General features: G+C 42.3%; 1 protein-coding gene and 1 long non-coding RNA gene across 3 annotated transcripts; one reads left to right on the forward strand and one right to left on the reverse strand.

The window, feature by feature from the left end:
• Positions 1-463: 463 nt before the first annotated feature.
• On the reverse strand, positions 464-9,265 carry TMEM254 (transmembrane protein 254). 2 transcript variants are annotated; one of them, XM_019954163.2, is made up of 4 exons: positions 9,107-9,265; positions 7,696-7,799; positions 7,457-7,516; positions 464-2,177 (listed from the first exon to the last, which is right to left on the reverse strand). In XM_019954163.2, exons 1-4 carry the CDS (start codon positions 9,212-9,214, stop codon positions 2,057-2,059), a joined length of 393 nt encoding a protein of 130 aa, XP_019809722.2. In that variant the 5' UTR covers positions 9,215-9,265; the 3' UTR covers positions 464-2,056. The 2 variants fall into 2 exon arrangements, with proteins under 2 accessions (XP_019809722.2, XP_019809723.1); XM_019954164.2 differs by lacking the exon at positions 9,107-9,265 and adding an exon at positions 8,748-8,967.
• A 42-nt stretch (positions 9,266-9,307) lies between these two features.
• LOC139180409 (uncharacterized) lies at positions 9,308-11,018 on the forward strand. The gene is made up of 2 exons (XR_011564664.1): positions 9,308-9,436; positions 10,557-11,018. It is a non-coding gene; the product is annotated as an uncharacterized lncRNA (long non-coding RNA).
• Positions 11,019-12,795: the final 1,777 nt, after the last annotated feature.

A 12,795-nucleotide genomic window follows, 5' to 3' on the forward strand; every position in this document is an offset into this window, starting at 1 on the left:
ATAATACCCCAAATAAAATTACATGTTTCATACTTTCTGCCTTTAAAAACAGTATTCCGTTTACTTGCTGCATAGACTGTATCAAACGGAATGAAACGTAATAGAAACAAAAGGAGGCCAATCCTGCAGTGAAAGGAGATGCTCATATCCACCCACGACTTGGTAGATGTGGAGGAGTTATGTGGACTATAGGCAGCTCTTGAAACATAAGCAAGGATCTTAGTTGTGGCATGTAGGATCTAGTTCCCTGACCAGGGATCGAACCTGGGCCCCCTGCATAGAGGAGGCCCATTGAGAGTGTAGAGTCTTAGACACTGGATGGCCAGGGAAATCCCCTGCATTTTGTTTTCAGTGGAAAAACAAACAAAACCCTGTTACAAATAGTTCCAGAATAGAGTCAGTTGGAGAAAGAGAAGTATCAAATGTGTGGGAGTGTATAAAAAACTGACATACCAGAAAAGCATTTAATTGGAGATACAATTCACATTTTATTCAGTAATCTGCTATATTATCTTTGAAACCATTAATAACACCTCAATCACAAAAGAAGCAGTGGGAAAGACCCGGATTTTTGTGCAGAAGTCACTCTCCACCAAAAGCAATTCATAGTCTACCATCTTTCATGGCTGTGGTTTTACCAGGAGCCTCTTTTTAGTGGGAAGCAGGGAGAGGGATCTGTTTCTCACAAGTATTAGTTTGAAACAAATAACATGCTGTACTGTGTCATGGGAAAAAACTAAGGTCTAGTTCCTAGTGAGCCAACAAGCAAGGGGGGCCTTCAGGAAAGGAAGCTACAGTCTCCTAGAGGCCACAGCCAATAACCCTTCTGCCCCAGCCAGTTAGTAGTCATGAGACAGCCAGGTGAATGAGAGGTAGTCAGTAGCTGGAGGACCATGAGCTAGACTCTCTAGAACAGGAACGGCTGAGTGAGTCAGAACGGGAAGGACACATCTACAGTCTGGAGAAAAGTAATTAAGAATAGGAAAGTGTGGAAAAGATACAGGTTTCCCACACTGAAGGAGACCCATAGAAAGATGGGAGTCAAGGGCAGTTCTGTGCTTTTCTCTGAGACAGGTGTACACTGTCCGGGCCCTGCAGTTTTCAGATAAAAACCGGAATGCTGCTGAACTAGTGCAATGTGAAATCAGAGTAAACACTGTGTGAGGTGATGGGACAGGTGTTAGGGTTAAAAACGAAGCTGTCTCAGCTGCCGTCCTGACCTGAAAGTGGCCGTCAGACCCGCACACTACAGAACACCGTGTCGGAGGCCCCGAGTGAAAGGAGACACCACTTCTGGCTGGGAGGGCAGGAAAGGCATTCTCCAATCCTTTATTCTGGATTCCTAGCATGTCCTCTGTGTCGCTGCTCAGCCCACCCCATTCCAGGCACTTGTTTGTCTTCCTTATCTTTCTCTGTAATGTGAAATGGAAGCCTGAGAGGAGAAGATCCTGCCTCACAGGTGTCTAATAACTGTGGGTGGAATTGATGTGCTGTGGAGGCCTCACTCTATTTTGGACTAAGTGGGGAGAAAAAAATTGGAGGAAAGGAGAGCTGATAAGATGGTGGTGGTAAGGATAAGGTGTTTTAATCAGAAGGTGTGAGCAAGGGTATATCAAACTTAGTATGTGGCTTAAAGCAGGTGACAGGGAGAATGTCAGTGCAACCAAGGACTACAGGAAGGTAGCTGGGAGCACTTTGCCAAATACGTTAGTCTGTGTAATTAGAAAGCTAAAATCTTTTTCTACTATCTACTTAACTTTAACTAGAGCTGATGAGGGAATCATGAATAACTAGAGGGCCTTAACTTTCTAGAAAGTAGGAAGATGAAGTAAACACAGCACCCCTCAAAAAAGATGAGGCTGAATATCAAAGTATAGAGAAGGCTTTTGAATGTCTTCTTTTCTCCCCCTAGGAACTTTATATGCTCTATTTTCTCTCTCTTTTTAATTCATTAATTAATTAAACATTTTTTTTTAAACTGAAGTATAGTTGGTTAAAAATATTATATTAGTTTCAAGTGTACAATAAAGTGACAAGTTTTTTTTGGATATCTTCTTTAAGTTTGTTTTTGGTGTTTTGGTCTAAAAGCAATCAAGTAATAGAGAGATGCCAACCCAAAAAGGAACGTCTGTAGGAACCAGAGCAGTTGGGTCCAAGTATTCGTGATGCCTTTAGACCTAAAAAGAGAAAAGAGAAAAATCTATCCACCAGAATCTTAGTGTTATGGTTTCACAGGAGGCATTTTAAAAAAAATGTATTACTTCTACCTACTTTCATTGCATTTATTTTGCACTTTCCTCCCACTTCTTAACTTGAATTGTTAGTTCATTTACTTTAGTTTTTCTTATGCATTTAGGAGGATACACTCCTCCCTGAGAAAGTCTGGCTACTGCCTAGGGGATGATATTATGAAACTATTTCTCACATGATTTGATGAACATATAGGGTTAAAAATCACTGGGATGGCTTCAAAGCAAGTGTTTTGAAGACAGATTAGATGTAAATCCTAGCTTGGGCTTCCCTGGTGGCTCAGTGCTGCCAGTGCAGGAGACCCAGGTTCTATCCCTGGGTTGAGAGGATCCCCTGAAGAAGGAAATGGAAACCCACTCCAGTATTCTTGCCTGGAAAATCCCCTGGACAGAGGAGCCTAGCGGGCTACCATCTGTGGAGTCACAAAAAGAGTAGGACATGATTTAGCAACTAGACAACAAAAAACAAATCCTAGCTTGGCCAACTACCAGCATGACCTTGGGCAAGACACTCACTCACTCTCAGTTTCCTCATCTGAAAAAACAGGAATAATAGTGTTTATCTCACCTTGAGATAAGTTACACAAAGTGGTTAGTAAAGGGCCTGGCACATGGAAATAATGAATACTGTTTATACACCCATTCAAACTAAACTGCTTAACACCAAGGTCAAAAGAAAATGGCCCAGTTCAAGTGACTGACTTGTGACAGTTTCATCTTTATATAAATAAGTCTCATATATATATATTTTTTAAATGTAAAAACAATATAATTTTCTATACTAACAGATTAAAGGAAAAAAAAATTGTATGATCATAAAAAATGCAGAAAAAGCATTTGATAAATTCAACATCCACTCTTAATACAAGTTCTTAGAAAACTTAGAGAACAGAACTTTAATCTGATAGAGAAGATCTATACAATATACAACTCTAGAAAAAACATGAGGCAGAGTGTTGAAAGTTTACAAGGCCAGGATGCCTACTATTACCACTTCAGGTTGACAATGAACTGGGTTACTGAGAGGGTAACAGGCAGAAAGGCCAGGGGTCTCCAAACAGAGGAAATAGGCTACAAGTGTCAGACATTTTTTATCTCTCTATTAAACGGTCAGGAAACAAACTACTAGTGTTATATTTTTCCCCCTTCTCCATACAAATTTAAAAAGAGGTTTCTCTTAAAATTCTGTGTTGCTGTGACCACACCTGGTTCCACCTAAACTTAACTTTTCTCAAACTTTGAGCTAACCAATGCGTTTTTCTGATGGAAATGTTTGTCTTAAGGTATGTTAATGAACTATGTATTTACCCTAGACTCTGTCTTTCTTTAAGTCGGTTCTGCTTAAGACTCAGAACTGATAGTTCACTCAGTCATGTACCGACTCTTTGCAACTCCGTGGACTGCTGCACGCCAGGCCTCCCTGTCCATCACCAACTCCCACAGTTTATTCAAACTCACGTCCATTGAGTCGGTGATGCCATCCAACTATCTCATCCTTGGTGGTCCCTTCTCCCCCTGCCTTCAATCTTTCCCAGCATCAGGGTCTTTTCAAATGAGTCAGTTCTTTGCATCAGGTGGCCAAAGTATTGGAGTTTCAGGTTCAACATCAGTCCTTCCAATGTATTCAGGACTGATTTCCTTTAGATGGACTGGCTGGATCTCCTTGCTGTAGAAGGGACTCTCAAGAGTCTTCTCCAACATCACAGTTCAAAAGCATCAATTCTTCAGCACTCAGCTTTCTTTATAGTCTCACATTTATACATGACTACTGGAAAAACCATAGTTTTGACTAGATGGACCTTTGTTGGCAAAGTAATGTCTCTGCTTTTTAATATGCTGTCTAGGTTGGTCATAGCTTTTCTTCCAAGGAGCAAGGGTCTTTTAATTTCATGGCTGCAATCACCATCTGCAGTGATTTTGGAGCCCCCCAAAATAAAGTCTTTCACTGTTTCCACTGGTTCCCCATCTATTTGCCATGAAGTGATGGGACCAGATGAAAAAGTGAGCTTAAAACTCAACATTCAGAAACCTAAGATCATGGCATCTGTTCCATAACAGATAAGGGCTCAACAAACCTGTATGTTTTACTCATATATTGTTCTCCTAATCTATATTAATGAAACTATCTATATATTTACTTGGAAACCTGTCTTTCTTCAAGATTCATGTCAATCGTTTTATGGCCTGGGATGACTCACCTGGTGCCAATGTTATATCAAAATGCATGTTATGGGTGAGGGCCTGGTGCCACTGAATTTTGAGACATCTCCTTTCTCTAATTAACAGCTTGCTAATAGGTATATAACTTACTGCTAAAGGCTAGCAGGGGGGCACTCTTTCTGCCTCCTTCTGATGTCTATATCAGAAGCTTTCTCTCTTTTATACTTTAACAAAACTTTATTACACAAAAATAAAGCCTCTGAGCGAGCAAGGCTTATCACTGGCCCCAGATTGAATTCCTCTCCTCCGGAAGCCAAGAATCCCGGCATCTCTTCACTGTTCAGAAACAACCTTTCATTACTAGCTAGTGCAGTGAAGGAAACTTAAATAAAAGGTATATGGAGTTGAAAGGAAGAAATAAAACTGTCTATTTCTATAGGCAACCAGGTACCTAGAAAATGTAAAGGGATCTTTTAAATCATTAATGATGAATAATTAGATGAACAGATAAACTATTAGAACTAAAAAATGAATTTACCAAGGTCACTGTGTATGAGGTCAGTAGATAAGCATCAACTATATTCATAGATTCTACCACCAAACAATAAAAAGGTGAAATATACATCACAGTGGGCCAGGACATACAAGAAATTCATTCACACAGAATTATTTGTAATAGTTTAGAAAAGCTCGAGGTTTAAAAGTCCATCAGAAGGAAGATTAGTTAAATACATTAGGACACATCTATATAATATTATGTACTAATGAAATGAATGAGTTCAATTTACAGGCATAGACATGGGAAAATAGGCATATATGACAACAGAAAAATTATAGAAGAGTTTGTGTCTATATGTATATATATATGGCAGCTATAAAGTCAAACATCCAGTCCAATCTAATGTCTAGTTAAATGGAATTCATTAATTCCTTTCTATTGTTGGACAGTGGAATTTGGGGTCGAGGGCTACAAATGTTCTGCATGTCTTCATGATTTTTTTTTAATTGGAGGAAAACTGCTTTATTCTGCCTTACAACAACACATTTAGTGATTCTTTCATTTAAATGTATTCATTCATTCATAAAAGGAATATTCATTCTGATTTACAGTGACCAATGATACATTGCAACATGTTACTCCATAAATAAATGATTTCAGGAACATGAGAACAGTGCTCTAACCTCTCTATGCCTGTTCTCCCACTTCCTCTCAAAGAACTGGAGAGCTGGATGTTCAATTTGAGTCTTTTTGTTTTCATTAGAGGCTTCATATGCCAATTGCAAAATAGGTGTCATGTACTCCAACACTGTAATTTGGAGGGCTGGACTGCACACCTCCAAGCTGAGCTGTCATTGAGAAGTGAAGAGGCTTTCAGAAAGAGGTACTGGTGCTGTGGCACCTCCTATCACAAGTCAGCCTGACAAGCAGCTTCAAAAGAACCATTCAGAGAGCCTGACCAGAGTCCCCTGTGACTTGTGGGAGGGTTAACATCTGACTCACAAGTTTAAATACCAGTAGAGCTGCCTGATAGGATACATGGCTGTGCAGGAAACAGCACACACCTACAGATTTATCCCAATGGAGGGATAAGGAAGCTGTCATCCTGAGCCTTACAGGTCTTGTGGAAGGGCACTGGTGTGCATGGGCTTAAAAGCAACCCTGCCCCAGAGGCCTAACTAAAGGGCAGAAGAAACCTAAATAAGAGGAAAACATCATCAACCCAAAGGGGAAACTGCAAATGACATGCTGACTAAGGTTGAAGGAACCATCAGGGGAACTGTGGAAGGGAGATCCCTGGTGATGAGCGGTTTCTCAAAAACCCACCAGGGACCCTTTGGAGAGAAAGAATCAACAATGGGTGTGTAACTGCCACATCACCCAGTTGCCTGATCACAAGGCAGATCATGCCCTGCTTCCTTTACATATACTTCCGGCACCCCAAGGGAGAGTGAAGACGTTGATTACACCCTCTTCCCCATGGCAGCCTGCCGAGCCTTGGCTGAAGAACAGATGTACTGAATCTGATGAAAGTTCATAGTTTTAATAACTTTGTAACTTGACTGGACAACCTATGGACCTGCTTTAGATTTGATCCAGGGCTATGGTGGGAGGCAGACAATAATCCACAGGGGACTGGAGAGAGGTAAAAAAATAAAGCTGCTTTATGCTCCTCTCCTAGAAAGTCCAGCTCATTTAATAAAACAGAAGGTGGAGTAACATAATATATTTAAGTCAGTTAGCAGTTGTCTGGCATAGTGTGCACCCAAGAAATATTAATTATATTTATTATTAAAACATAATAAAGTATCTTATTTTCCACTTTTAGAAGTAGTACCACAAAAACAGAGGTGGTAATTAATCTTGAGCCAAAGAAAAAAAACTCAATTGTAAAGCAGTCTGGCATTACTATAACCATTTACTTTCAGTGTATGCTTACATAAAGTCCAAATGTAAAGAGAAGCTTTTTGTAGTTTTCTCACATTTATTATTTACACTGGCATTTGCTGAGTAGGGCCTAGTCATAGGACTTTTAGCTTTCATTGCATCCCAGAATCATCTACAGAACTTGAAAAAAAATAACACATTCCTGTGCCTGAAGCAAGGCCTACCAGATTAGGATCTCTGGGTCTGGAAACCAAACAAGTGAATTTTAAGAAAGCTCTTCAGGTAATTCAGTTGCAAAACTAGGGGTTGAGAATCATTGGGCTAGGTCAGTACAGCTCTTTTTCAAATTAGAAGGCAACCTGCTAATCTTTCCTTCTAGTTGGGGCTACAGGGAGATTTTTGGAAAAAAAAGAAAAAAAAATTTCTAAATTAAGTGACTAAATAATTGACTCATTAATATAAATGAAATGAATTCATTCATTAACTATTTACTGAGTACTCCCTCTGAGTACTGAGTGAGGCTCAGTATTAGGTGTGGGACTTCAACTCTATCCTGAGAGTGTTCTCAGCCTACAAGCGCATGAATTATTCAAATGTGGCTACTCTTCACTTATGTGAGATACCAAGTGAAAAGCAACAGAGATCTGTTAAAAACACTTACTTGCACAATACAATGGCATACAAGGACTCTCCCACGTGAATCATCCAGGCAAGCCAATACCTGAAACAGAAGTCAGCCTCGTTTAAGGTGATGGTCCTCTGCTGATGAGCTCTAACAGAAAAACCTCCAAAAGAAAAGTGCTTTCATATGAACGAGCACCACTTTTAGAAGGCAACCATGGGCCTTCCAGGGAGACTGAAACTGTGGGGTCCACATCCCATTTCTGGAGCTCTACTTACCAAGCATGCACGAGGGTGTGATGATGCTTCAGCAAGTACTGAGTGAAGGGGCCCAGGGGTCCCAGGCTCTGATAAGGAATACTCTCAGGCCAGAAGATCACCCACTGAAAGAGAACCAGAGTGCTTTTAGATCACTTCAATGTATTTTTAACCAACGCTATGAAATAATCCTGATTCTGCAAGAACAAACAACAGACCAAAGCAACTCTGAACCAAGCCATACGGGCTTCAATTCTTGAATTCTATTTTCTAAAAGCCATTTCAGTGGAAGATTTCTGCTAAGGAAACTATGTGGTTATCAGATTTAGTACCCAGATTAGCTGACTTCTGTTCTTACTGAATTCCACAATGTAGTACTCCGCAACCCACCGTTTTGGGTATCTTCTTGTGGCTCAGCTGGTAAAGAATCCGCCTGCAATGCGGGAGACCTGGGTTCAATCCCTGGGTTGGGAAGATCCCCTGGAGAAGGGAAAGGCTACCCACTCCAGTATTCTGGCCTGGAGAATTCCATGGACTGTATAGTCCATGGGGTCGCAAAGACTCAGACACGACTGAGCAACTTTCACTTTCACTGTATTCTTTAAATGAATTCTGTCTCTCAAAAAAAAGTTGTTGCTTATCTCAGTAGAGATTGTCTTCTTGATTTTACATCTATGTCATAATATGCACATCCTCTTTATCCTTTCTTACCACTTAAATTCTACCCAACCTTTAGGTTTATCCCCATTTTCCAAGCAATTCCAACTGCCTCAGACATTCTGCTTTGGAAGCCCTATCTTGTCTTGGCAGGTTTAGAACTGTCAACTTGGCCTCTTTCTCCTCTAGTTCTACTCAGACCTGAACAAGTCCTACTAACCTTGGAGACGCAAAGGCAGGAACATTTCCAACCGAAAACCTGACAAGCCCACCGAACTTCAGCTTACGCCAATTACCTAGGCAACCGCCAGCCGCGCAAGCGCAAGACCTCCCTCCTTCCCCCTCCCCAGTGCCCCTGGCTCTACGGGAGCCCGGCGGGCCAAAACAGAAGCGCCGCGCCGTACTACACACCTTACCCCGAAATATCCCAGCACCAGGACCGTGACCAGCGAGGGCAGGGGTCTGGCTACACGGAAGTAGGAGGCAGCAGCCCCGCCAGCCTCCGACTTCGCCACCATTTTGAAAGATCTAGTTACTTAGTCATGGGGTAGGGAGGGAAAGCGTGGGCAGCTGGTTTCTCAAGATCTCAACACAGGCGAAAGGCGTAGACAGACGAGTGCGCCTGCGTTTTCTTCCCGGGTCTAGTCCCCTGGCTCAGAGCGCCCGAGAGCCGCGATTGCGCCTGCGACCACTCCACGGCTCCAGGTGGAATCTTGCACCTCCAGGCAGCACTCCAGCCCCTCGCCTCGCCTTCCTCGGGGCCCGCTGTCCTTACCGTGTAATAGCCAAAAGAGAGAATGATGATAGTAACCCAGAACAGACTACTCCTCTGGAAGTAAGCCTCATCTCCTCTTGCCTTCCCCATCGCTGCAGCGCACATCATGGGATGCCTGGCAGGTCACCGGCAGTTCAAAGGCAAGGCTGGGGCGGGACCACGGCAAAAGCTCCTCCCTTCTCTCCCCTAAGAGAGAAGAGTCTGTGGCCTTGAAACTTGGAAAGAGTCCCCATCCACTCGGGCTGGTGGGCTGGTCATCATCTTGCAGGGGAGACCCCCCCACCTTCTCTGGGTTTCCGGAGCTTAAGATAATGGTGTTGAAATAGAATGGTGCGTTATGTTTCTGATAACTATAGGTCTGTTAGGTCTGTTTTTTTTTTTTTTTTTATACTTTTTATTTTGTATTGGGGTGTATATAGCTGAGTAACAATGTTGTGATACTTTCAAGTGTTCTCTAAGTCTGTGAGTTTCATTCTGTTTTGTAAGTTCATTTGTATCATTTCTTTTTAGATTCCACATATAAGTGATGTCCAGTGATATTTTTCCCTCTTTGACTTACTTCACTCAGTATGGCAATCTGTAAGGCCATCCATGTTGCTGCACATGGCATTATTTCATTCTTTTTAATGACTCAATGACATTCCACTGTATGTATGTACATCTTCATCCTTCCTCTGTCGATAGACATTTAGATTGCTTCCACGTCTTGGGTGTTGCAAATGGTGCTGCAGTGAACACTGGGGTGTGTGTATCCTTTTGGATCATGTTTTTCTCCAGATACATGCTGGAGTGGGACTGAATCATATGGTAGCTCTAGTTGTAGGTTTTTTCAAGGAACCTCCATACTGTTCGTCATAGTGGCTGTACCAATTTACATCCCCTCCAACATTGTGGGAGGATTCCCTTCTCTCTCCACCCTCACCAGCATTTATTGTTTGTGGATTTTTGATGATTGCCATTCTGGCTAGTGTGAGGTGATATCTCATTGTAGTTTTGATTTTCATTTCTCTAATAATTAATTAGCCATGTTGAACATTTTTTCATGTGCCTCTTGGCCAACTGGGTCTCTTATTTGGAGAAATGTCTATTTAGGTCTTCTGTCTGCTGTCTGTAAATTTTGGATACTAATCCCCTGTTGGTCACATCATTTGCAAATATTTTCTCCCAATCTGTAGGTTGTCTTTTCATTTTGTTTATTGTTTCCTTTGTTATGCAGAAGTTTTTCAGTAGGTCGCATTTGTTTGTTTTTATTTCCGTTACTCTAGGAGATGGATTGAGAAAGATATTGCTGCAATTTGTGTCAGAGTGTTCTGCCTTTGTTTTCCTGTAGAAGTTTTATAGTGTCTGGTCTCACATTTAGGTCTTTAATCCATTTTGAGCTTATTTTTGTGTATGGTGTTCAAGAATGATCTGATTTTTTTTTTTTTTTTTTTTACATGTAACTGTCCAGGTTTCTCAGCACCATTTGTTGAAGAGACTGTCTTTCCAACGTTGCGTGGTCTTGCCTCTTTTGTTACCATAGGTGCATGGGTTTATTTGTGGGCTCTGTATCCTATTCATTATGGGGCTAATTTTTGAACTTAAGCTCTACTGTACTCTGTGGGAAATGTAAAAAGTTAATAATAAATGGAAACGACAATTAAATAGACTTGGGATGCTGACAGGGGGCACTCTCACACCTTGTGAGGCTGGCAGAGGCTGATAGGAAGACCAGTCTTCTTTCCTGGCAAGGACTCAGCCAAAGAAAACCCATGGATTCTGTTTTCTACAGCCTTCCCAACGTCCTTTTCTTCTTCAAAGTGTTCTTCCCTTTGGTCGGGTGGCGGGAGCTTGTGTTGTTGTTCACATGATTGCAGACCCCAAATTGTAATTCTCTGCTGATCCTGGAATAAATCTCTTTCCTGGAGAAATACATGGCAGTCTAATTTGTTTTGGATCGACAGAAATAATGCCCTTCCTCTTCATTACTAAAGATGTATGGATCCATATGGCACAGCACTTATGAGCAATGTTGGTGGACAGATAGAAAGTGAAAGTGAGAAGGTAGCTTGCTGCTGCTGCTGCTGCTAAGTCACTTCAGTCGTGTCCGACTCTGTGTGACCCCATAGATGGCAGCCTACCAGGCTCCACCATCCCTGGGATTCTTCAGGCAAGAACACTGGAGTGGGTTGCCATTTCCTTCTCCAATGCATGAAAGTGAAAACGTGAAAGTGAAGTCGCTCAGTTGTGTCCGACTCTTAGCGACCCCATGGACTGCAGCCCACAAGGCTCCTCCATCCATGGGATTTTCCAGGCAAGAGTACTAGGGTGGGGTGCCATTGCCTTCTCCGGAAAAGGTAGCTTAGTTGTGTCCAACTCTTCGCAACCCCATGGAATTCTCTAGGCCAGAATCCTGGAATGAGTAGCTGTTCCCTAGAATCCTGGAGTGGATAGCTATTTCCTTCTCCAGGGGAATCTTCCCAAGCCAGGGACTGAACCCAGGTCTCCTGCATTGGAGGCGGATACTTCACCAGCTGAGTCACCAGGGAAGCCCAAGAATATTGGAGTGGGTAGCCTATCCCTTTTCCAGCAGATCTTCCTGACCCCTGAATCGAACTGGGGTCTCCTGCATTGCAGGCGAATTCTTTACTAGCTGAGCTACCAGGGAAACTGAGTTTAAGTCCTGGCTCTGCCATTAACATTTTGTGTAAGCTTGTTGTTCAGTCACTAAGTCGTGTACAACTCTTTGTGACCCCATAGACTGCAGTGAAGGAGGAAACAGACAGAACAGGCTCCATCTTGAAAGCAGGACTCCATCTTGGGCTGGACTATGGACTTTGAGCTATATGCCCAGATCTATGGAAATGGCATACCAACTGGAAAACCAGACCCCCGCCCCCCGCCCCCCGGCCGATGGAACAGCCCCAGAGCTTGTACCTAGACTCTCCGTCGCCTAAAGGAATACCCTAATTATCTGTGTAACTGAATAGAATCATAAATTCTATTATTATTATTAGGGTATGACCACAGGCCTATTGATAATTGTCCACTGTTAACTACCTAGGCTTAAGGCATATGAATCATGGGTTAACTTTGATTGTATCTTTCTTTTCCTTTGTTCAGGCTAGTTTCAGGGAATGTGGGGAGGTGGGTTTGGGCACGTACACTTAGGTTATATAAGGTTTTCACAAAAACTGGTCGAGGTCCTTGGCTAAGAGGAGACTCTGCCTTGGGCCTGCCGGTGTAATAAATTGCACTCCACTATCTGCATTGTCCTTCTGAGTGAGTTTGTTTCCTGAAATACGTGGCTACAACAGCAGCACTCCAGGCTTCCCTGTCCTTCACTATCTCCTGGAATTTGCTCAGACTCATGTCCACTGAGGTGGCGATGCCATCCAACAATTTCATTCTCTGTTGCCCCCTTCTCCTCCTGCTCTCAGTCATTCCCAGCATCAGGGTCTTTTCCAAGCTGAGACTATTATCTAACCCATTTGTGCCTTAGTTTTTTTTATCTGTAAAGTAGGGACATATTGATTCCTACCTCAGAGATGTGGATGAATTAAATGTCAGACTTGTAATAAGAGCACTGTAAAACAATATGTTGCCCATCATCCAGCTGTACAAGGATCACTGCAGTTGCTGACCTAAAAGGAATTGAGGATGAAGAACAGGATGATCCACTTAGTGCTTTGAGGAAACAGGCAAAACAG

The sequence above is a fragment of the Bos indicus genome, chromosome 28, assembly GCF_029378745.1.
Source record: "Bos indicus isolate NIAB-ARS_2022 breed Sahiwal x Tharparkar chromosome 28, NIAB-ARS_B.indTharparkar_mat_pri_1.0, whole genome shotgun sequence".
NCBI lineage: Eukaryota > Metazoa > Chordata > Mammalia > Artiodactyla > Bovidae > Bos > Bos indicus.

What these genes read in the sequence shown, in the direction of transcription:
- TMEM254 (XM_019954163.2), bottom strand. Translation starts at nt 9,214, where the DNA reads ATGATGTGCGCTGCAGCGATGGGGAAGGCAAGAGGAGATGAGGCTTAC. An exon ending in TCTCTTTTGGCTATTACACG is followed by an intron (nt 7,800 to 9,106) that starts GTAAGGACAGCG and finishes GTTCTCTTTCAG; the next exon opens with TGGGTGATCTTCTGGCCTGA. An exon ending in TATGCCATTGTATTGTGCAA is followed by an intron (nt 2,178 to 7,456) that starts GTAAGTGTTTTT and finishes TTCTCTTTTTAG; the next exon opens with GTCTAAAGGCATCACGAATA.